Source organism: Hemitrygon akajei, chromosome 21, assembly GCF_048418815.1.
Source record: "Hemitrygon akajei chromosome 21, sHemAka1.3, whole genome shotgun sequence".
NCBI lineage: Eukaryota > Metazoa > Chordata > Chondrichthyes > Myliobatiformes > Dasyatidae > Hemitrygon > Hemitrygon akajei.
The window spans coordinates 50,882,171-50,907,746 of record NC_133144.1 but is presented as its reverse complement, the minus strand read 5'-3'; the positions used below and the strand labels follow the sequence as shown (position 1 = coordinate 50,907,746).

Genomic DNA, 25,576 nt, shown 5'->3' with positions numbered 1-25,576 from the left:
CCAGTGGTCCAATATCAACTCTCACTTCCCTTTTAGTCCTTATATAACTGCAAATACTTTTAATATTCTGCTATAGTCTAGTTTGCCCTCATGTTTCATCTTTTCCCTCCCTATAGCGTTTTTAGTTGCCTTTTGTTGGATTTTAAAAGCTTCCCAATCTCACAACTTCCCACTCACTTTTGCTACCTTATATGCCCTTTCATTGGCTTTTATGCAGTCCTTAACTTCCCTTGTCAGCCATGGTTGTCAACCCCTGCCATTTGAGAATAACTTTTTCTGTCAGAAATATCTATCCTCTGCCTTGTGAGCTATTCCCAGAAGGTTGAGCCATCTGTGCTCTGCCGTCACCCCACCAGTATTCCCCTCCAATCCACCTGGGAAAACTCCTCTGTCATGCCTCTGTAATTCCCTTTATTTCATTGCGATGCTAATACATATGATGTGCTTCTCCCTCTCAAGTTGCAGTGTGAATTCCATCATATGATCACACCCTCCTAAGGGTTCCTTTACATTAAGTTCCCTATTAAGATCTGGATTATTGCACAACATCCAATCTTAAAATAACCTTTCCCTGAATCGGCTCAAGCACAAATTGCTCTAAAAAGCCATCTTCTAGGCATTCAACAAATTACCTCTCTTGCAATCTGAGACCAATCTGATTTTCCCAATCCCCTTGCTTATTGAAGTCCCCATTCCAATTGTGACGTTATCCTTATTACATGCCTCTTTCAGCTCCCTTTGCAATCTCAATCCCACATTTTGGCTACTATTTAAACCTTGCAGTTTCTTAATTCCACCCTCAAAGATTCAATATTCTCTGACCCTGTGTCACCTCTTTCTAAAGATGTAATTCCATCTTTCACCAACAGAGAAACACCACTGCTTCTGCCTTCCTGCAGGTCCTTTTGATACAAGGTATATCCTTTCATGTTAAACTCCTGACTATTCTGCCTTCTTTCTGCCACGACTCAATGACCACAATGTCATACCAACTAATCTCTAATTGCGCCATGAGTTCATCTACCTTATTCCAAATACTGCATGCATTTAAATACAGCATTCTTCATCCTTTTGAATTTTCCCTTTGTGGTACAATTTGCTCTGCAATTGTACCCAGTCATTGGCTTGTTCTTCCTTACATTCATGTTACACCCATCATCTATTTGTAAACCTGCTGACTCATTCTCAGCTCTATCATGCTGATTCCCATCCCCCTGCCATATTAGTTTAAACCACTCCCAACAGCTCTAATAAACTGCCCGCAAGAATATTGGTCCCCCTCGGATTCAGGTGCAACCCGTCCCTTTTTTACAGGCCACATCTGTGCCAGAAGAGGCCCAAATTATCCAGAAATCTGAATCCCTGACCCCTGCTCCAATTCATAGGCCACTCATTTATCTGCCACCTCATTCTATTCCTTTCCTCACTGCCACATGGCACAGGCAGCACTCTTGAGGTCACCACACTTGAGGTCCTGCTTCTCAGCTTCCTTCCTAAACTCCCTGTATTTTGTTTTCAGGACATTCTTGGCATTTGTAAGTAACATTTTGAAAATGGTCTGAATCCTTTCTGGTTATTTAAATTATATTCTTTGTTTTTGTTTTTTTTGGAGATATTTGATCCCTCGTCATGAGGCGCTGGCATTGATAATTGAAAGATCACCAACAGTTGCAGCTTGCAACATCACAGCGTGACTATTAACACTGTTGCATCCAGCATCATTCATTGCCAGATGTTTGCCTTCTGTTTCCTTTGAAAATTTTTATTTGATTTTTTTAAAAAAGAGTAGCTTGTTACTTTGGTTGGGGAGGGAGATGCATGCTCTTGATTGATGTATTGCCGTTTACTTGCCAGCAGTTCCGGTAGCCGTGTGATCATTGTAACTGACTTGCCCATCGATGGACTTGTTTCCTTTATGAGTGCAAAGTTCATTGATGAAAGCTTAATGCTCAGAGGTACTTACAAACAAAACTATCCAAGCTACTTAAGGTTTATTTTGTGATGAATAGCTCCAAGTTCTGTCAGTATTTCCTGACTGGAATGAATCCAGGGTTTCATTTTAGTTATTTATCATGATTTTAGTACTAGGCAAAGAACATTTCACAGGTGGTGACCACAACTCCCTGATCTTTAGTATAACCATTGACAGGGAGATGATTAGACGATGTGAGAAACTACGTGTACATGAAGAACAGGAAATGACTAGAGTGAGGGTAGGACTGCTCAGGCATAAAGGGGGAAATGTACCTTGGGGTGGTTGGGATAGGGGAGGTGCTTAATGAAAGTTGAGCAAGTTAGGACTTTTCTCCTTGGAGTGAAGAAGGATGATAGAAATGTATAAGATTGAGAGGCATAGATAGAGTGGACAGCAGTGGCCAGTGGCAGAGGACATCCATTTATGCGAGTGGAGGGATGTTTAGGAAAAATGTCAAAAGTAGATTTATTACACAGAGTGGTGGGTGCCTGGAACACCTGCTGGGGGTGGTGGTAGAAGCTGATACAGTAGGGACACATAAATAGGCACATGGATGTAAAAAAAAGTTAGGTTATCAGTTGCGTTAGGAGGGAAGGGTTAGATTGATCATGGAGCAGATTTATAATATAGATTGGTACAACATAATGACTAAAGAGCCTTTATTATACTCTAGTGTTCTATGATTACGTTTGAAGGATTGCCATTTGCCCGAATCAAGTCTTGTCTGAGTTCTGTAAAAGCATTCATCCTAAATACTGTGCAAAAGAAAAACTTTTAAGGAAGTTGCAGCCTGTTTGTGTTTCTGGCTGTGATATGCCATCATTTCCCTCTTCAAGTTCACATCTGCACTTCATCCAGTAAAAAAATTTCCAGTTAAACTCCTGGATTTCATATTGAAGTAGTTACTCCTAAAACTGGAGTCTCTAAATGTGGGCGGAGCAGTCCAAACTCAGCTGTGCAGTAGCCAACAGTTTTTTTTACTATCTTGGACTTCTCAATAAACTACTTAATTTGGCAGATGAAGAGGTTACACAGCAAAAGCTGGTAGGCCAGTTCATACTGTAAACTGGATCAAGAGTCTAGCATGAAGAAATACGAAGGGTGATTGATAAGTTTGTGGCAGAAGGTAGGAGGAGTCGATTTTAGAAAACCTAGCACATTTATTATTCAACATAGTCCCCTCCTACATTTACACACTTATTCCAGCAGTCGTGGAGTATACAGATCTTGGACCTTTGGAAAGTGTCCACAGATGGGAGATTGATAAGTTTGTGGCCTAAGGTAGAAGGAGATGAGTTATACAGGTCTCGTTACATGCACATGCAGGTCAACTCTTTGAGTGATTATGCAGAAAGTTTGAAGTTAATAACTCATCTCCTTCTACCTTAGGCCACAAATTTATCAATCACCCATTCGTGGACACTTTCTGGAGGTCCAAGATCCGTATGCTCCACGACCACTGGACTAAGTGTGTAAATGTAGGAGAGGACTATGTTGAAAAATAAATGTGCTAGGTTTTCTAAAATTGACTCCTCCTACCTTGGGCCACAAACTTATCAATCACCCCTCGTAGTATGCTTTACAAAAGAAAACTTAATGTCTGACCATTTTGCTCTGATTTGTTAATCAAATGTATCTGAGCACTCATTTTTTGTTTTTGAGCTTTGAAAGTGATGTCATTTAAAAGAAAAGAAATTTAGATTGGCAGGCGTTGAGCAATCTTGGCTGCTAAATATAGTTAGCATTATGTTCCAACCTTCCCTATCTAAAGATTACTGCCTTCTGTGAATGTAAGCATGATTAATTTCAGATGAATAAGTCTAAATCCGATGTGGTTTAATTTTGATTTATAACTTAGTCTGTAATGTTCTTGCATCCACAGTGAGCTGGCATCATATTAGCGAAAGAATTAAAATTGTGAACCATGCAGCCCTATGTGGAAATTGGATGAATCATCCAATGTAGTCAGAAAATGCTTAATTTTTCTTAAATTAATAATAGTAATTATGATCTTATTTCTTGTAGTTTATAGTAACCAAAAATACACCTAATGCTGCTAGAAATGACATATTAAAAGTAATAGCTGATAGTAAAGATTACAGACATTTTGACTCCAAGTAGCAGTACAATTTCAGATTGATGAGCTCTCATCAGAGCTGAGAAGTTAGAAGTCAAACCTTTAAGTTGTAGAGAATGCAAAGGAAATATCTGTGGAGATGCTAATGCCCAGGGAACGTTGCAGATGCTCAGAGTTTGTGGTGAATGTTAATCTTCACTGATCTGTCTGTAGGAGATATAAATAGAAGGTAATTAATGAGAACAAAGAAGTAATGACAGCAAAGAGAAGGAAAAAGAAAGGCTAGAACTAAAAGATGCCAAACTCTTGCTGAGTTTGGAAATCTGAAATAAAACGGAAAGCTGGAAATATTCAGACTGGAAAGCCGTTTTCTCTCTACAGGTGGTTCTTGACTTACTAACTAATTCTACCTTTTTTGTTTTATCTCAAATTTCTGGCATCTGCAAGATTTTATCTACTTAAGTATATTTTTCCCCTTTCCTTTCTATTTTCATTGATTTTTCTGCTTTACACCTCCATTTAATTAGCTTTCACCACCATCTTTCAGCCCCACTAAACCTCCCATCATTCAGCCCCTTGATGTTCAGCCTATCACTGACGTTGCCTTTGCACTGTCTATGCTCTCATTTCTACAGCTGAAAATGTCTAATTTTTAACTTTTCTCCAATCTGATGAAAAGTCATCAATTTGAAAATTTAGTTACTGTTCCTTTCTCCCCAATTTTGCCTGATTTGAGTATTTCCAACATTTTTAGTTTTATTTAACTCCTCATATTCTTTATCATCACAGAATAGGAAATATGAATTATAACCCATTCTGCATAGAGATTCCATGTAAAATTAAAATGTTTTCATGCAGTTCTCTTGTAGCCTCCAAGGAAAATCCCTAGACCTTAAATTGTTTTAGTAACCTTCAGTGGAATATAACTTGAAATAGATATAGGAATCTGTCATCTCACAGATAGTTGTGTGAAAACCATGTTTTAAATATGAAATGTTTCCTACAATGGTACTTTAGTAGAAGGTAAACCTTTTTGAAGCCCTCTGCTGATTAAGGCTATTAATTTTGTTGGGTCAGACAGGCGTGTGGAAGACGATGAGCAGCACCTTTTATAGAACTTCTGCCACATAGTTGAAAACACCTCTGGAGGTTTCCCAGGCTGCCTCACCAGCGAGAGTATCCAAGATTAGAAGGCACTGGAGCTAGGAAGGTGGTCCTTTGTGAGGATTCACAAACCTGATGTGTGTTACTAGAGAAGCAAAGTTTAAGGGAAGAAATGTGAAACAAAGAATAAGGGAATTTGCACCTCAGCTACATGTAGACTCAGTCAAGTGAAGCAAGTTCTCAACAGAGAATGTCTTTTCATGATTGGAAAAGCAGCTGGTGTAAACTAGAACTGGAGGGTGAAGGAATATGGAAAGTCTTAACAAGTAAGCTTATTCCCCGCATAGTTGGACAGCTATCCTGCTTCACTTCACTGAAGCACAGCATTTGTTGTTGAAGCTACTTCATCTTTTGGAAAGTTTGAACAAGGTCTTTAACTTTGTATTTGATGCACTGATTCTGGTATCTTTGCAGGATTCATTTCTAACCTCACTATTCAGAGACAGCACTTCCCGAATGATGAAGACCAGACTGGAGCAGCCAAGGCCCTCATACGTCTCCAAGACACATACAATCTAGACGCAGACACCATCTCTCAAGGCAACTTGCCTGGTATGTGCTCCAGAGGAGTTTGTACAGTAAATTGATAGTGCCACTGGCTTGGGGAACAATAGGACCAAAGTGCTTTTGCTTTATTTGTTAAGAGTTATAGCAGGGAACATCTGTTGTTGTTCAATTCTGTGTGTGAAGATGATTGAATTAGGTCCAATTAAAATACTGTCAAATTAATGACTGCATAAAACTATACTTAAGCAGTTGTGGTAGATATTCTGGTTACCTAATGAATAGTGTTTAATTGCAAAACATAAGATATTGCTGGTAGTTAATTGGTAAGTAATTAGATCAGTGAGTTTCCTTACCATAAGTTGAATTGTCAACCTTGTAAAGATGCCAATCCACTTGCTAGGAAGGAGAGCCTCTTGCCGCATTGCTGGAAACTGTTATCTCCTAGTCATAGTCTATGCCTCTTTATTGACGACTGGTTGTGGTAGATGCTTTTTGGATGGGAAACTCATTATTTAAAAAAAAAATCAAATTTTAAATGTCTTCAAGCATGATGAATCTTTGGAATTTTACCTTGATTGTTAATGCTGCATCAGCCAACTAAAATAAATTGTGTCCTGATTTAATTTAAGATTCCAATGGTTAGTTACTCTTGCTTTGAATTTTCTGTTAGTGATATTATGGCCGCCTCAGTCCTAAAGAAGGGAGCCAGTTTAAAGAAAAATCTGACCTGAAACCATTCATTCCAAATATCATCCATAAAACTCTACAGCACCCTCTATGCTCCTGATATCTCTTTCAAAATAAGTCAATTGGGACATTAAAATTAAACAATTACATAAATCATTCAAGGTTAATTTATTGATGTATTGTGATCAAGGTAGGATAACGCCAAAGAAAATTCTTTCTGTATCAGCAATTTACTGTAATGCTTTCTGTATGTTTCAGCTGTCAGGAAAGCTGTGTTAGCATCTCACATTGCTGTGTCAATATTATGGTTGTTTTTGCTATAATAACTCTAATTACTGCACTTAAGGCAATTAAACTGTGCAGCTGTGTTGCCCAGTTACTCACATTGCTTACTCCCAAATGAAGCATGGAACAGTTGTCTTCTATTTAAACTATTGGAGTATTTTATTTATTAAGTACATCATAAGTTATCAAGTTGGAATGCAGTTGGGAGAGCACAGTGCCTTTTCGGGGAAGTGGTGGCTGAGCCACCTCTGCCCACTCATACCTTCCTGAATATTTGCTTTCCCCCTCCCATCTAACTGGAAAACCAGAGGGCAAGGATGGAAAACATGTTTAATAAATGAAATCTAAGACCTAAAGGTAGATAATTTCAAGGACTGTCCACTTTTCTGGGAGTGCTGGTTTTCAGAAAATCAATCTGACATAGATGGTCAATTTTATTTCGCAGTAATATGGTCAAATTTACTTTGGGTAACAAAATACGTAAGCAGATATTCTTTCTGCAACTGGATGTCAATCTCCTCTCTCAGCACAGAACCTCTTGCTTCTGTTTGATATTTCATGGGACTCACTCCACTGTGAGAAATAAAGTGTTAACCAAGAGATAGAACAGTATAACACAGTACAGTCACTTCAGCCTATAATGTTCTGATAACGTATCGAAATATACTTGATAGTCAATCTAACCCTTCCCTCTCACACAGCCAACCTCTATTTTTTTTAAAATTCATGTGCCTACCAGAAGTATTTTTTAATATATGCTCATATTGTATCAGGCACCACCCCCACCACCCCAGGCAGTACATTCCACTCTTTCTGTTTTTAAAAAAAAAACTCTACCTCTGACATTTTCCTTAAACATTCCTTCTTTCATCATAAACATTCCTCCATTCACCTTAAACAGACATCCTCTGGTAATCAATCTGTGCAGCTTCTTTGAGGGATATGGACATGGACTCCAGGATCCCTCTGTTTCTCCACACTGCAAAAAATCCTGCCATTGATCTTGTGCTCTACCTTCAAGTTCAAATATCTTCCAAAGTATATCACCTCACATTTCTCCTGCTGCTTCCCTGTCCATTCTATATTCTGTTGTAACCTACAGCAACCTTCTACACTCCACTACTTCTCCAGCCTTCATGTCACCTGCAAACTTACTAACCAACTCCTCTGCTTCCTCCTCCAAGTCATTTACAAAAATCACAAAGGCTATGAGTCCCAGGGAGGTCCCTACAGAACACCACCAGTCATGAATGTCCAAGCAGAGTATGCTCCATCTACTACTGTTCTTCCTTCTGTGGGCAGGCTGATTCAGAATCCATGCAGCCAAGTCTCCATGCATCCCATGCTTCATGACCTTCTGGACAAGCCTATTGTAGGGAACTTTATCAAACACCTTCCGAAAATCCATATACTACATGTATTGTTCTACCTTCATCAGTCTGTTTCGTCACTACTCAAAAAACTTAATTGGATTTGTGGGGTATGACCTGACCTTCACAAAACTGGGTTGACTATCCCTGACAAGCTCCTGAGAACCCTCTCCATTAGTTTCCCTCTACTATTATTAGCCTCACAAGTCTATAATTCCCAAGATTACCTTTCTTGAACAACGGAACAACATTTGACACCCTCCCATCCTGTGGCCAGAGAAGATACAATTTTCATTATCAACGTCCCGGCATTTACCCTTGCTTCTCATAGCAACCTGGAGTATATCTTATCCAGCTCTGGTGACTTATCTATTCTAATCTTTTTCAGGCAGAGATTTTTTTGCAGAGAAACTTTTGCATACTTTTTTGCTGGTAATATAATTTTCAAATATCGTGCTAGCCACCTTTCATTGAAGATCTCTTTCAAATTAGAGGCAATATTTTTGGTTAAAATATTTGCAACATTAAAAGGAACCTTCCTTTCAATTTTATTTCTGCCTCATGTCTGTCTCCCTTTGAAGTATTGAAAGTACCAAGGTGCAGGAAGTGGAAACCATTTTACACACTGCTTCATAAATGCCCTCCTTGTCCGTTCCCCTGACCCACTGCAATGTAGCAGAAGAATTTGGACAATTATTACACAAAATGACACACCTGAAATCAGCTGATAGATGATGTTGTGTGAAGATGAAAAACCATTATGTTTCAATGACAGTGTTAACATCAGCACGAGAGAGCTGATCATGTGACCTCACATGATTGCTAATGAGACCAGTTCAATGTAGGATCATCTGTTTGGCCTGACTCTTGGCTACTCTTGGGTTTGAAGGAATGAAGAGAATTTGATGTTCGATGGAGCTGCAGCTCCCACATAACCAGCTGGCAAATAACTAGTCAGAAGTTCCAGTTCAGTTGTTGTGTATTGATCTAGAAGGTGATATAAAACATTTAAGAGTGCTATTTCCAAGCATCCTGATTAGTTGGTTATTCAGAAACTATGGTTAATAACCTTTTTTGGTTTTTAAAACTCTCATTAGTTTGTGATTGGATTTGAGCACATTCAGACTGACTCTGAAGAGCAGTATTGATAATTACCGTAAGTTGTTCATAGATGGGCTGGATTTTTGTTCCACATGGTGATGGCAAGAGAAGTAAGTGTTTTTATTTGATAGACATCGTCAAATAGCCCAAAGGCTTTCTTCACAGGATCGCAGGATTAGTGATTGAGAGATGGATAAGACCATACATTTTTTGTGTACTAGCATAGTTTTTCAAATGATTAAGGATAAAAGTATTTGAAAATCATGGGGAAATGTATTCAGATATTAGCAAACAGAAAAAAATATACAAATAACTGATGAAATAGACACTAGAGTTCACCTAACAGCAGAGCATCGATATCTGCAGAGAGAAAAACAGTTGTTTCAGTGTCCTGACCTTACAGAAAGGAAATCCTAAGCTTTGTCATGGAAATCTGAATGAATTTAGCTAGCAAACCAAAGTATTTATCTAAAAGGAATTGGGGAAAGAAAGGAAAACCAAAAGCTTTCTTTAAGTAAACACAAGAGATTCTGTAGATGCTCCAAGTCCAGAGTAGGACATGCAGAATTCTGGAGGAACTCAGCAGGTCAGGCAACATCCATGGAGAGGAACAAAGAATCAGAATTGGGTTTAATATCACTGGCATACGTTATGAAATTTGTTATTTTTGCAGCAGTGCAATCAAATACATAATAGAAAAAAGTGAATTACAGTAATTATCTCTTCTCATATATATCTGATTGTTGTTTGAAAATTTTTTTTTAAAGTAATGAGGGAGTGTTCATGGGTTCATCATCCATTCAGAAATCAGGTGGCAGAGGGAAAGAAGCTGTTCCTGAATCGTTCAGTGTGTGCCTTCAAGCTTATGAGGCCCCTTCCTCATGGTAGCAATGAGAACAAGGAATGTTTTGAGCGGAGACCCTTCATCACAGATTTCAAAGTACATTTGTTATCAAAGAATGCATAAATTATACAACCTTGAGATTAAGGTCTCAGTCCAAAACTTCAGCTCTTTGTACCTCTCCACAGGTGTTCCTTGACCTGCTGAGTTCCTCCAGCATTTTGTATGTATTACACTTTCTTTAAGTGTTGGGTTTTACTTGGCATCTTAAAGTGGTGAGATTCAGAAAAAAATCTGAATAACATAGGGGGCTAAAGGGACTTTGAATGGCACTCCACTGGAGAGTGTGCCAGAAAGGTTAGTGACTAATGAAAGGACGACTGTGTCATGGAGGGATTTAAACTTAACAAGTATTTAAAATTTGATTTGGAGAACAGATTGCAAATGCTGTTAATTTAATACCCAGATTCAAAGGCATGATTCTGCTGACATTTTTCCCTCCAGGTGTGAAGCATAAAACATCACTGTCAGTGGAGGACTGCTTTGAGCTGGGGAAAGTAGCCTACTCGGATGCAGATTACTACCACACTGAACTGTGGATGGAACAGGCATTAAGGCAGTTGGATGCTGGCGAGGTATCCACCATTGACAAAATCACTGTACTAGACTATCTGAGCTATTCAGTGTATCAGCAGGGCGACCCGGACAAGGCATTGGTGCTCACAAAAAGGATGTTGAAACTGGGTAAGGATGTGTAGAAGACATTCTTCTGTTTTTAAATTGAAATGTCAGTACAAAAAAAGATACCCATTAAATCTGTAAACTGACCTTGGATGTTGTAGATCCAGAGCACCAGCGAGCAAATGGAAACTTGAGATATTTCGAATATATGATAGCTGACCAGAAAAAGAAGTTGGGTGAATCCCAGGAGTCTAAAGGATCCAAAGCAGGGAGTATCTCGGAGACCAAGAAAGGGCGTCCAGTGGATTACCTGCCAGAGAGACGGAAATACGAAATGCTGTGCCGAGGAGAAGGTATCAAATTGGTAGGTAAAGTATTTGACCAAGGAGGAATTTTGGATGCTCGGGATTCATAACTTGCCTTTTACTACTAAAGTCACATTTTAGAAAATGAATAAGGTAAGGAGATAGATCCAAGAAATCAATTGCTGTCACCTGATTTCAAATCCCACTACGTATATTTAAGTACATCAATGGGACTAGCAGTTCTGTCATTCATAAAAGTGAAATGGCTCACAGCAGTTCTCAAAAAAAATCGTGAGTTTGTGTGGTGACAGCTAATATTTGTTCCTTGGCCAACATCACCACCAGAGGAAATGATCTATTTATCGGATTGTTGTTTGCGAATGCTTACTCTCTGCATGTTGGCTGCCATGTGACTGTATTTCAAGAGTTACTTCATTTGATGTCAAGTACCTGAGACTTTTGGTCATCCCAAGCTTGTGAAAATCTGTTATTTTATTTATTATTTTTGAAGTGCAACATATATATGGTAGAATTTTGAATGTCGCCAAGTGAGAAAGGGGAAAAACTGACCATGTTTTTCCATTGCTGCTTTTGCTTTTTTGCTGTATTGTTTTTTCTAATTCGATAGGCTGCTGACAAAGTGACAAGGAATTAATAGCAAAGCTGCTCATGCCAATAGTCTGTGGGAGTGGGTGGAGGGGAATGAGATCTTAATAAAAGAAACAAAATGGAATTCTGTATTTAACTAAGGTAACATTGGTCAGTGAAATGACTTCATGCTAAATGTTATTACTGATTTTAGAATTATGAAATCAGACAGACATAACACAGTTGTTTGGCTCGTGATATCTGTTAGTTACACTCAAACTTCCTCTTTTGCTTACCCTCAGAATCAGGTTTATTATCACTTCATACATAGTGAAATTTGTTGCTTACTGACCGCAGTACAGTGCACTACATAAAATACTGTAAGTTACAAGAAGAAATATTTGTATTCCCAAAATGAGTTTGTGTCTTCACTCTTTTGCCTTTCAACTACAACCAAGTCTGCTCCTCACCCCCTTTTCAGAAACTCTATTAAAGAAAAGAAAATTCCCCTCATTTCACTTCTGTGCTGTAGCCAGTTGTCATTAATTCGTGTTTTTAAAAAATTATTGATTCTCTGGCTAGTGGAAAATTGTTGCTAGGTTGCTGTTTCCTTTGCAAGTTCTAAATCCAGTATTTTCCTACCCAAGATAACTCTGGCTTCCAGTTTGTTAGTAACATCTGCTTTCTATATAACAATATTTCAATTTTTTTTTAGCAATTACTAAACTAATGTAGTCTCCATAAAAACTTACTACTTTCTTGCTTTAGAACAGTCAATTTGCCCCTCTTGGCAAAGACACTGAATGGCATTGATTGTTCAATTGTTCGTAGATTTGCATGCAAATTATTTCCATATACTGCAAAGCACTTTTTCCCTCACTAAATTAGTCCTGCTATCTTTCATTAATCACATCATCATTGTCTTTTTACAGTGGGCTGCTGGCATAATCTCTCAGTTTCTGCTTGTTAATTGGTCTTATTTTGAATTCTTTTCAAAATTGCTTAATGTCATTTCTACTACACAAGCGCAAAGGAAAATGAAGTAATTGTCACTCCGGATACGATGCAGCACAAAACAACACAATAGGATAAAGAGAACAATAATAAAGAACACAATAAAAACAAATACATTAGATAGCTTTGTATATATAGATTGTATGTCCATAAAGTGACGCTAGGTACAGGAGTCCCTGAATGTAAAGTGACTGACGGGAAATGATAAAGTCAAGGTTGTGGGTGTGGAGGGGTGGGTTCGTGGGTGGAGGAGTTGATCAGCCATACAGCCTGGGGAAAGTAACTGCTTTTGAGTCTAGTGGTCCTGGCATGGATGCTACATAACCTTCTCCTTGGTGGGAGTGGGACAAGCAGTCTGTGAGCAGGGTGGATGGGATATTTCATACGTGATTTAGTTCTATATAAGTACCCATTTGTATATTCCTGTGCAGACTCCACGAAGGCAGAGAAAACTCTTTTGCCGTTACACAGATGCAGGCAGGAATCCAGTGTACATTCTGAAACCAGTGAAACAGCAGGACGAGTGGGACAAACCTCGAATTGTCCGTTACGTTGATATCATATCTGATGAGGAAATTGAAAGAGTGAAAGAGTTAGCAAAGCCAAGGGTAAGATGTCACATCATCCAAGGTATTCGTGTGCCTTAGTGTTCTAACTCTGTTACAGATATTTTGTGTTACCTCTTTCATTTAGAACCGTTAACTTGTTTGAAATGGTTAAATTGAGTGCTTGGCACATTTCAGAGAAAATCTGAGAGTGTAACATTAGCTTGGTTGCAGACTTTCATGCATATACGTACAATGCATAAAAGTAACTTTAGATCAAGACCTGGATACAGATCAGTGGGCTGCCTTCTTGCTCAGCATTTCATTATAAGTGGGACCATCTATAATAAGGAGAATGTGCTTTTGATTTTCAGAAGATATTTTAGATATTGTTAGTGCTTAACTGTAACAGACAATTGAAACATTTTTTTTCAGCTCATCTAAAATTCAGCCCACTAATGTTCAACAAATGTCGACAGGGTAAATGCAAGCAGGCTTTTTCCACTAAGGTTGGGTGAGACTATAACTAGAGTCATGGGTTAAGGGTGAGAGGTGAAATGTTTAAGGGGAAAATGAGGAGGAACCTCTTCATTCAGACGGTGGTGAGAATGTGGAATGAGCTGCCAGAAAAAGTGGGGGATGCAGATTTGATCTCAACACTTAAAGGGAAGTTTGGATAGGTACATGGATAAGAGGGGTATGGAGGGCTACGGTCCAGGTGCAGGTCAATGGGACTGGGCAGGATATTAGTTTGGCACGGACTAGATGGGCCAAAGGGCCTGTTTCTGTGCTGTACTGTTCTATGATTGTACTAAATGTCAGACATTAACATTTGGTATTGGATTTTTGAGTGAGGTGCTTTGGGCACACGTGACATAATATGGAGGAAGTGTGTTTGAAACCTGTGTAACTGATGGAATAATGTGGGAGTACCTTTTAACCAGAAGGACGGCAATGGTTTAAGAAGGTGACTCACCATATCATCCTTGGGAGAAATTAAAGATGGCATTAAATGCAGGCCTTGCCACAAAAGCCAGATTCTGAAAAATATGTGATTAGTATTTTTTTTTAAATCTATTACAGCCATTGATGGAAAACAGATTTTCTAACTTCCCATTAGTATCCATGCAGTTAAAATGTTTCCTAATGAAATTGCTGATTTAGTGACAATAAATACTTAAATAAATATGATTATATATTATGAGTCAAGAGCAATTAAGTACTGAATTAAAACTGTGGAATTGAATTTGTGCAACTAAAAGGCATAAAAGTAATCTTGAAATTACTTAATGGAAGAAGAAATTTTAATGTCACCTTCGTTTGCATTGCTTTCACCCCCATTTAAAATAGCACTTGTTGTGTTGTTGGGAAATAATTGACCTCTGTGATAAACTAATAGTAAAACTGTAAAATTCATCCCGTTGTTACTAACGTTTGGAAAGTGATCTGAAATTGTTAACCATGCTTTAAATGGGCTGTCTATGAATTTTAACTTTATTAAGATAAGATTGTTACTGTTAACAGCACACAAGCCAAAGTCTGTGGGGAGAGGACCCAAGAATGACCATTCCAGGGTGATGGGCTTAGTTTTTCTCCCCCCACTGGAAGGATTCTGATTGGTCCTGGTTTACATCCAGTCAAGCTGGTAATAATCTGTTTTTTCTGATTGGTTGGCTTCACAGCTGAGACGAGCCACCATTTCTAACCCAATAACTGGAGTGCTGGAGACAGCTCATTACAGAATAAGCAAAAGGTAAGCGAGAGCTGTGGCGCTCCTCTTCACAACAAAGCTGCTGCATCTTGTTCAGACCAGGCATGTTTGGAAATCGGCATGAAACAGGTAAAAAGATGACGACTGAGAGCAAGGCTGAATTGTCAACACGTCAATCAAATGCTGTCAGAGCCTGTGGGTTCTAGTGTATGCAAGCAGCTTAATCAGGTCATTCATCCTTCCTGGCCTCATCTTGGTGTGGAACCTATCCAAATTTTAAACAATGAATTGGAAAGCAGCCCCAAGCACAGTTCTTGCCCTTCAGTTTCCCACATCTTGACCAATCGGAAGCTTCCAGAGTTCCACTAATGAGTGGTCATCTGGCTGTTCCAGGATTAAATGTGCCCTTTCTCTTTCGTAGCTGAAGCGTGCCACAGTGCATGACCCTCTGACTGGCCAGTTGACAGTTGCAACTTACAGAGTCTCTAAAAGGTAAGGGTAAGTTATGAGGTATTCTCGAACAGTGCATCGACAAAGGGAAAGGTCTACTGCCACCTGCGTTGAAGGTGTGGGCAGCTTCATTGCCCTGCTGTTTATGATGGGTTTTTATTTTGACCAACCCCTCAGTGCTTTCTATTGAGATTTTGTACTAACATTTACTAAATGATGGAAGATTCAATTATCCAGTGCCTGAAATCCCCAAATAGTAAAACTCATGCAGCACATTAGCATTAGGATTTTAGATGAGGAGAGATGTTAAATGCTCACATCTGATGAGACTTAAATCAATACAAGGAAGCAAAAATTGTTATACATTGTCAAGTTTCTAACTTTAAATAAACCCAGAGAATATTTTTCCAAACAAATATTTCCAAATTTTTGTTCACGGTGTCACTTGTGAGATGGCAATGAAGATGTGTAAACTGTGTCTGTGTAAGTCATACATTTCTGAGCACTCGTATCATCCGTTGCAACTTGGCTTACTCTCTAACATATGATATTTTCCAATGTAAGTACCTGATTTGGGTTACGGATTTATTTATTGTAGCTGAAAGTCAATATCAGTACATTGTTACGAAATTAACAAGACTTCTTGCTGTAATATTGCCCCCTACAATGTGCGTCTTAAGCTCAACATTGTTGGTTTTTGGCACAGTGTAGTGAGGGGCCAAAATTCTTATTTTTTCTAAGGCAGTGTTTTTCACTGTTTAGGTTTATTAATACCAGCGTATTTACAATTAGTTATTTGAATTACTTTGGTCACTAATATTGTAGTAAAGACTTTGTAAAGTTATTTGCTGGGGTTGAATACCTCAGGGAAAGATCATTAGTGTGTTTTCAGAATGAAACTTCAGTGACATTCAGTCTAAGTAACTTGGATGAGGTCTGCTCAATATAAATTTAAGTATAGTAGAGAAGACAACTTTATCTACAACTCCAGATCACACTTGGAAAGTTTTGTGCCATTCTGAGTTTAAACAAAACACTGTAGGACCGAAAAGAGTGCAAGAATGTTAATACAATTGGGAGTATGAAACTATCAAGAAAGATTAAGCGAGGAGTGGATTGCAGCACTTCCCTACAAAATGCAATCCTCTAATTAAACACAAGTGCAAATTACACAGAATGAAAGAGAGAGGTAGCTTCAAGATTGTCCATTGTCATTCATCAGTATACATGGATAAAGGAGAATGAGTAATTGTTACTCTGGATCCAGAAATACATAAGATTAGCTTTTATACATAGACTGATTAAATGTACATATCTAGCGTGTGTGTGTGTGTGTGTGTGTGTGTGTGTGTACACACACACACACACAAAATGTATGTACAGTACATAGCTTTATATGTCCCTTTTATCCTCAAACACTTCAAGAATGCAGTAGCCTCTTATCACATAGTAACTTCCTTGAAATAATACAACCTAATCAATTTTGATGCTGGGTGAGAATGAATTATTGGCCAGGGCAAGTCTACATGACGATCCTACTGTAACTCAAATCATCACATGATGAATTCTAAGTCCATCTGAGAGGGCAGATGTACCCTCTATTTGACAATAGATCTGAAAGACAGCACCCCTTCAGCACTGAAATGGATTGTCAACTTGGATCTTTGTGCTCAAGTTGCTATACTGTAGTTGTGACCCAAAGCCTTCTGACAAGCGTGAGTTCTATCCATTGAGAAATTGGAACATGATGATCCCAAAGCAGTCATCAAGTCAGTGTCAACCATCAAATATCCATTTATACCATTTGTACTCTAATCGCATTCGATTCTCCCAGTAACTCCCCAAAAGATTCTACCATTCATCTTAGCACTAGGTGCAGTTTACAATGGTTAAGCAACCTACGAACCCACACATTTTTAGGAGAAAACCAGAGCACTCAGATGTAGCTATACAGTTACAGGGAGAACTCCGCACAAACTAGATTTCAGGTTTGATCCCCGTGTTAATGCAGCTATGTAGCAGCTTCATGACTGTTCTGAAAGGATCTGAAAATCATCTGGTTTCTGCAGGACTCATGGTTTTATTTTGTTACTTTTTTCTCTATATATTTGATATTTTATCATATTTGTTTGTTAGCCAGTAATGCTTATTGTGGCGATTCTTCAGGTTTTCTTTGGTTGGATGTCATAGACTTTTGGGAGTGATTACAGGTTGGCTGTGGGAATTTGTCACTTTCATTAGGCAGTCATGTGCATGAATTTGAAAACTACTACTTTGAAATGGAGCAGAAATAAAGAATAAATTTGAGATGATTTCCTATTCTTACATCTCTCCCCATCTTCACATTTCCTCCTTGTACTCCAGTCCCCTAATCTTATCTTGGCAAGGGTATTAAGACTTCTTTCTCCTTCATTTCCAGTCCTAATGAAGGGTCAGGGCCCGACTGTTTACTCTTTCCATAGGTACTACCTAACCTGCTGAGTTGCTGCATTTTGTATGTGTGCTCTGGATTTCCAGATGAGCGGTTCATGGGCCCTTGCTTTGTACATGTGGCAATAGTGTTCTACATTTCAGCAATAACTGTATTTCGTTACATAACGTGTTGCAGGTGACCTTATAAAGTTCAGGCCTGTTTCTTTTATTAGACTTTGTAGAACTACAATTACAGTAACTGACATTCTTTCCTGACTCTCAGATCCTTTTACCCCAAATGATTAACTTGACTGTCCAATCTCTGTAAATATCAAATGAAGTGAGGAACGCAGTTGCTGGAAATTTCAAATAAAAACTACTTGGCAGATCAGGTGGTATCTGTGGAGAGAGAAATAAAGTGAATAATTACCACTTTAAACTTGGACAAAATCCAGATTCCTTGTGCTCATCTGTTTTTCTGAGCTTCAGGAAAGTTTTTTTTATTGTTAGAAATATGCAGAAAGCAAAATTGCTGACGTGCAGCAAAGCACATTTCACAGTATTCTAGGACGTGTCTTGTGGGAAATAAAAGGAGAAAAATCATGAACTGGAGATTTTTTCTTAACTTGCCCATCTTCTACGGTTTTACCCATTGTTTATGAGTGCTAATTTGAATACTTCTAAGGATGTGTTTGGGTTTTCCCTGTGAAATGTAATTTGAACAGATTGTGATATTAATTAGATATGCTGACTACATAGAACAGTCCCTGTTCCAAGCCTTCCCTAGTAAAGCTCCCCAACTCATGGACGACTGAATTGGTGCTGCTTTATGCACCCATGCTGAGTTTGTCATTTCCATCAACTTTGCCTCCAACTTCAACCCTGCCCTTAAATTCACTTGGTCCATTTCTGACATATCTCCACTTTCTCGATCACTCTGTCGCCATCTCTGGAGACAAACTGTCAACCAATATCGTTTATAAACCTACTGATCCCCACGGCAATCATGACCACACCTCCTCTCTGGACTCCTGTAAAAATGCTATTTCCTTTTCTTAGGTCCTTTGTCTCTGCCACCTCTGTTCCCAGGATGAGGCTTTCCTTAACAGATCTCCTCCTTCAAAATAGGGATTCCCTTCCTCTACTATAGATGCTGCCTCACCCAAATCTCCTCCATTTCCCAGACATTCCCGGCGTACCTCATCTTACTATTGCCTTAACAGGGATAGAGTTCCTCTTGTCTTCTTCTACCGCCCCAGGAGCCTTTGCATCCAACACATTTTCCACAACTTCTGCCATCTTCAATGGGATCCTATCACCAAACATATCCCACAGACAGACATACTTTATTGATCCTGAGGGAAATTGGGTTTCGTTACAGTCGCACCTACCAAGAATAGTGTAGAAATATAGCAATATAAAACCATAAATAAGTAAATAATGCCAAGTGGAAATTAGTCCAGGACCAGCCTATTGCCTCAGGGTGTCTGACACTCTGAGGGGGGAGTTGTATAGTTTGATGGCCACAGGCAGGAATGACTTCCTATGACGCTCAGTGTTGCATCTTGGTGGAATGTGTCTCTGGCTGAATGTACTCCTGTGCCTAACCAGTACATTATGGAGTGGATGGGAGACATTGTCCAAGATGGCATGCAACTTGGACAGCATCCTCTTTTTCAGACACCACCGTCAGAGAGTCCAGTTCCACCCCCACAACATCACTGGCCTTACGAATGAGTTTGTTGATTCTGTTGGTGTCTGCTGCCCCAGCACACAACAGCAAACATGATAGCACTGGCCACCACAGACTCGTAGAACATCCTCAGCATCGTCCGGCAGATGTTAAAGGACCTCAGTCTCCTCAGGAAGTAGAGACGGCTCTGACCTTTCTTGTAGACAGCCTCAGTGTTCTTTGACCAGTCCAGTTTATTGTCAATTCGTATCCCCAGGTATTTGTAATCCTCCACTATGTCCATACTGACCCCTTGGATGGAAACAGGGGTCACCGGTGCCTTAGCCCTGCTCAGGTCCACCACCAGCTCCTTAGTCTTTTTCACATTAAGCTGCAGATGATTCTGCTCACACCATGTGACAGAGTTTCCCACCATAGCCCTGTACTCCGTCTCATCTCCTTTGCTGATGCATCCAACTATGGCAGAATCATCAGAAAACTTATGAAGATGGCAAGATTCTGTGCAGTAGTTGAAGTCTGAGGTGTAGATGGTGAAGAGAAATGGAGACAGGACAGTCCCCTGTGGAGCCCCAGTGCTGCTGACCACTCTGTCTGACACACAGTGTTGCAAGCGCACATATTGTGGTCTGCCAGTCAGGTAATCAATAATCCACGACATCAGGGAAGCATCCACCTGCATCACTGTCAGCTTCTCACCCAGCAGAGCAGGGCGGATGGTGTTGAACGCACTGGAGAAGTCAAAAAAACATGACCCTCACAGTGCTCGCCGGCTTGTCCAGGTGGACGTAGACACTGTTCAGCAGGTAGATGACATTACATATCATTACACCCCCCCACCCCACTCTCCACTTCCTTTAGAGATCACTTCCTCTGTGACTTCCTTATAACCATATAACAATTACAGCACGGAAACAGGCTATCTCGGCCCTTCTAGACCGTGCCAAACGCTTACTCTCACCTAGTCCCACAGACCTGCACTCAGCCCATAACCCTCCATTCCTTTCCTGTCCATATACCTATCCAATTTTTTTTTTAATGACAAAATCAAATAATCTTGTCCATTTATTCCTCTCCACTAATCTCCCTCCTAGCAGGTATCCCTGAAAGCAACAGAAATGCTGCACTTGCCTATTTATCTCCTCCCTCACTTCCATTCATGAGGCAGTATTTCACCAGCAAATATATTGGGCTTGTCTACTGTATTCAGTGCTCCCAATGCAGCCCCTCTATTTTGATGAGACCCGATGTAAATTTGAGGACCACTTCGTCAGGTGCTCCATCCGCAAAATGCTGAATGTCCCAGTGTCCAACCATTTTAATTCTCTAATTCCTATTCCCATTCCAGCATGTTGGTCCCTGGCCTCGTCTTCTGCCATGATGAGCCCGCTCTCAGGGTGGAGAAGCAACACCTTTGTATTCCATCTCGGTAGCCTCCAACTAGATGGCATAAACATCAAGTTCTCCTTGCAGTAATTCTTTTCCCTCCCCCTTCCTTCTTCTATTCTGGCCTCCCTCTTTTCCTCACCTGCCTATCAGCTTCCCCTTGGTGCCACTCCTCCTTCCCTTTCTCTAATGGTGCACTCTCCTTTCAGATTCCTTATTCAGCCCTTTCCCTTTTCCACCTATCACCTCCCAAATTATTACTTCATCCCCTCTTCCCCACATACCTGGCTTCAGCTATCACCTTCTAGTTTGTACTCCTTTTCCGCCTCGCACCTCCTTATTCTGGCTTTTTTCCCCCTTCCTTTCCAGTTCTGATGAAGGATCTCGGCCTGAAACATCGACTTGTTTATTCATTTTCATAGATGTTGCTTGACCTGCTGAGTTCCTCCAGCATTTTGTGTGTGTTGCATTGAATTACATACACGATTAGCATCTTCAGATCATCAATTATAATGTTCAGTAATCTACAGCTTGGGCAAATAATTATTTTTGATGATATTTTTAGGATTGTTTATTTGTGTTAAAATTTTGGGAAATTCTGTCACTTGGAAGTGTGAACATCAAGGACTCTTGCCATGGCTAGCTACTTCCTGCATCCAATAGCTTAAATGGATGAACTTAATTTGGATTTGGTGGGATCTTGCACTCGGTGATACTCATGGTATACAACTGCATGTTTTGTTAAATAGTCTACAGAAATGTTTTTTTGTTTTCAGACATCAGACTTTCCTCATACTTTGTTGGTTTGGAGTTGACTCTAACCAATGACCAGCATTTCAAAGTACTGGTTGTGTACAGAAAGCCATCACTCCCTAGTCTGCATTTGAAATCCAGTGGCCAGTTGAAGAGTTGCACTTCTTGACATGACTGATTAAATAGGTGTTGTAGAGAGCTGTGGGAAGAGTGATAATTAACTGAACCCTGTTCCTTACAATGATTCATAGATCCTGTTGTAAATAACATTTAGAACCAGGTTCTGGCCACTATACTGGCTGATAGAAGGCAGAGGTCAAATCACAAAAATATTTAGTAAATTTACCAACATAATTAAGGTAGCTGGCTTACCATGGTGCTGAGGAGAACTAAATATCATTGACCATTCATCTTAGGGTTTTGGGAATTTTAGTTTTTTTTTAAAAGATAGACTTTATTTGTAGATTCATCTAAATGTGATTTATGAAGGACATGTAGATGCACCAAATCTCTTCAAGTATGTCTGAAGTCTGACTTTAAAGTATATCAACATTCCTTCAATGTTTCATTGTGGCTCCAGGAGGAATCTTTGCTTCATATACTATTTAGCTTCAAGAATAAAAAAAAAGAAGGCAATTCCCCATCTCCTAGAGGAAAGTTATGGAAGTGCATTTAAATGTTGGCCCTTCCACAAGATGTACATTTGGTAACTGAAGGAAAAGAAGTGAAAGAGATGGTGACATTCCCTTGTGCGGTTGTGATTTGGACCCATAATAACCTGGCATGCTACCAAATAGAAGGAATTAAAGGTAGTGAGTGAGCAACCTTCTACTGTATTGTACCTCCCACCCTACAATGAAGCTTAAAGAAGGAAATTATAGAGTAATATACCTTGAAAACTTGCTCATGTTGGTCAATGTGCCTATCTAAGCCAGTCTCATTTGTCTGCATTTGGCCATTATCCCTTGAAACCTTTTCTACTCACGTATCCATCCAGCAGTTTATGTTATTGTATACACTTACGTTACCATGTTACCTTCTAATGTTATCAGTCAAAGCGGCACGAAGGTAGTACAGGTGCTCAATAGGTGATTCTCAAGTTGGCAATTCCAAAGTAACCTTGATTTTTAAAAAAACTTAACTGGAATTAGCCATTTTAAAGCTGTATCTTCCCCGTCATCAGCATTACTGGAGTTTATTTTGGAATTCCCCTCAGCCACAGGAAACTTGCTAACTGAATGTACTATAATGGCCTTGCACCAACAGTAAAATACTCTAAGTAGTTCATTTTAATGATAGATAGATACTTTATTCATCCCCATGGGGAAATTCCAACTTTTTTCCAATGTCCCATACACTTGTTGTAGCAAAACTAATTACATACAATACTTAACTCAGTAAAAAAAATATGATATGCATCTAAATCACTATCTCAAAAGCATTAATAATAGCCTTTAAAAAGTTCTTAAGTCCTGGCGGTAGAATTGTAAAGCCTAATGACATTGGGGAGTATTGACCTCTTCATCCTGTCTGAGGAGCATTGCATCGATAGTAACCTGTCGCTGAAACTGCTTCTCTGTCTCTGGATGGTGCTATGTAGAGGATGTTCAGAGTTATCCATAATTGACCGTAGCCTACTCAGCGCCCTTCGCTCAGCTACCGATGTTAAACTCTCCAGTACTTTGCCCACGACAGAGCCCGCCTTCCTTACCAGCTTATTAAGACGTGAGGCGTCCCTCTTCTTAATGCTTCCTCCCCAACACGCCACCACAAAGAAGAGGGCGCTCTCCACAACTGACCTATAGAACATCTTCAGCATCTCACCACTGACATTGAATGACGCCAACCTTCTTAGGAAGTACTTTATCTTCTTAGAAGATAAAGGTTGAAGAGCTGTATAGAGTAACTATATAGACTACATTTGTTGAGCGTGTAAAGTGGCCGATATTGTAACTAATTATGAGGCTATAAAGTTACAAATTTGTCTCCAATATTGTTGGAAGAAAGTGTAATGAGGTAGATTTTGCAGTGTAATGAGGTAGAATGCACTGCCGAGGTGATGGTGGGGGATGGTACATTAGGGGGATTTTAGACACTTTTATGTAGGCATGTGGATGAAAGAAAAAAATGGAGGACTGAGTAGGAGGGAAGCGTTGGAGTAGGTTATAGGGTCAACATTACATCATGTGCTGTGTTATACGATTCTGTGGGGTCTGTGTACATAATCTGCAAGAGTAGAAAACAAAAGCTGCGCAGCACATTCTACCGAATAGAAGGTTGCACCTGGACCTCAAGGGCTTGTTATTTACTGTTGGCTGAGAGCTACCATTTACCTGCTTGTGTGTAAATGTGTTGTATCAGGACAGCAAATTCCATGATGTGGCATGCTGCCTATGCTATTTCATAGAGGAGAGGCCACCTCCTCTTGAGATGGTGAAGTAATTTCAAAGAAAATCACCTTGGGCTGTTTCAGCAAGATCAGGGAGAATAGCTCACATTCCACATATGTATTTAAGCATGTTTTTACAGTAGCGATTTTAATGTTATTTATGGTGTAGTTTGAAACCGAATGAGTCACATTAGCCTTCCTCCTCTGAACGCTCCATTATTTAAACCCGTGAATGAAAGCAAATATTGCCATAGAACTCTAATCCTTCTCAGGAAACAAGGTAGCCAATCTTTAGGCAACCAAAACATTCCTTGGGTTTACTCTCACCCTAGGTGGCTCACTCCCACCTATCATTTATTATATACCCAATGGCCACTTTATTAGGAACAGGAGGTACTGTGTAAAGTGGCCACTGAGTGTATGTTCGTAGTCTTCTGCTGTAGCCCACCCACTTCAAAGTTCGATGTATTGTGGATGCTCTTTTGTACACCACTGTTAGAACATGGTTATTTGAGTTACTGTTGCCTTCCTCTCAGCTTGAACCAGTCTGGCTGTTCTCCTCTGACCTCTTATTAACTTGGAGTTTTCACCCACTGAACTGCTGCTCACTAGATGTGTTTTTTGTTTATCATCCCTTTCTCTGTAAACTCTAGAGCAAGGGTTCACAACCTTTTTATGCCTTGGACCCCTACCATTAACCAAAGGGTCTATGGACCCCAAGTTGGAAGCCCCTGCTGTAGAGACTGTTGCATGTGAAAATCCCAGGAAATCATTTTCTGAGATACTCAAACAACCTCGTCAGGCACCAACAATCATTCCACAGTCAGAGTCACTTAGATTGCATTTCTTCTTCATTCTGATGTTTGATCTGAACAACAACTGAATCTCTTGATCATGGTTGCAAGCTTTTATGCATTGAGATGCTGCCACATGATTGGCTGATCAGATATTTGCATTAATAAACATGGGTTTATCTAATAAAGTGGACACTTAGTGTACTGCACTTAAAATGAGCCTAAGACTTGGATGGTCCCAGTATTGTTCCTGTTAATCATATTTACTGGAAAATGGTAAGTGCTGGTTTTATCCATTCATGAGGAACCCCATCAGTTGGTACAATGTACAGAGACCTAACTCTGCTGGGTTTTGATAATCTTCTGATGGGTTATTTATGAGACTTTGACAGAATCCTTGTGGCTTATCAGAGCCCACTTTTTTTTTTCAGGTTAGTTTCCGTACCAGGCAGTTTGGAGGTTGCATGTAATTTTCTTGTAAAGGTTGCTTGAATGTATTTTCAAGAAGTCAACTATACATGCCAGAGTTGGTATGAATGAACATTCCTGTCTGTATGTAGATTGCAGATGGAAAATAACTCGGTGTGCAATGAAGCATCTATGGTTGGCACAGATTAAGTTGAGTTTATTTGGTGCTCTGCTACGTGTCAATGCAAGCAGCTCAATCTCAAAGAAAACAGGGGAAATAATTTAAACAGCTGTGAAAAGTGGCCTAAATAATCGTTCTCAACTTGAATCAAAAGCATTTTCCTTTTCAAAATAAAAGCAATGAATTGTCCTCTGTCTTCTAGATTTGGCCAGATGTCTGTTGATGTTTAATTTAGTGTCTTATGAGTTTTCCATTTTCTTGG

At 39.6% G+C, this 25,576-nt stretch overlaps 1 protein-coding gene across 4 annotated transcripts in view; it reads left to right on the top strand.

The window, feature by feature from the left end:
* p4ha1b (prolyl 4-hydroxylase, alpha polypeptide I b) overlaps nt 1-25,576 on the top strand; it is a 100,544-nt gene that overhangs the window by 48,448 nt on the left and 26,520 nt on the right. For 3 of the 4 annotated variants that reach the window (XM_073025391.1, XM_073025392.1, XM_073025390.1), the window contains exons 5-9: nt 5,631-5,768; nt 10,512-10,751; nt 10,850-11,052; nt 13,027-13,203; nt 14,823-14,893. In XM_073025391.1, coding sequence (XP_072881492.1) covers nt 5,631-5,768; nt 10,512-10,751; nt 10,850-11,052; nt 13,027-13,203; nt 14,823-14,893 — 829 coding nt within the window. Of the gene's footprint in view, nt 1-5,630; nt 5,769-10,511; nt 10,752-10,849; nt 11,053-13,026; nt 13,204-14,822; nt 14,894-15,272; nt 15,344-25,576 lie in introns of all 4 variants that reach the window. The other variant, XM_073025393.1, reaches the window with a different exon arrangement.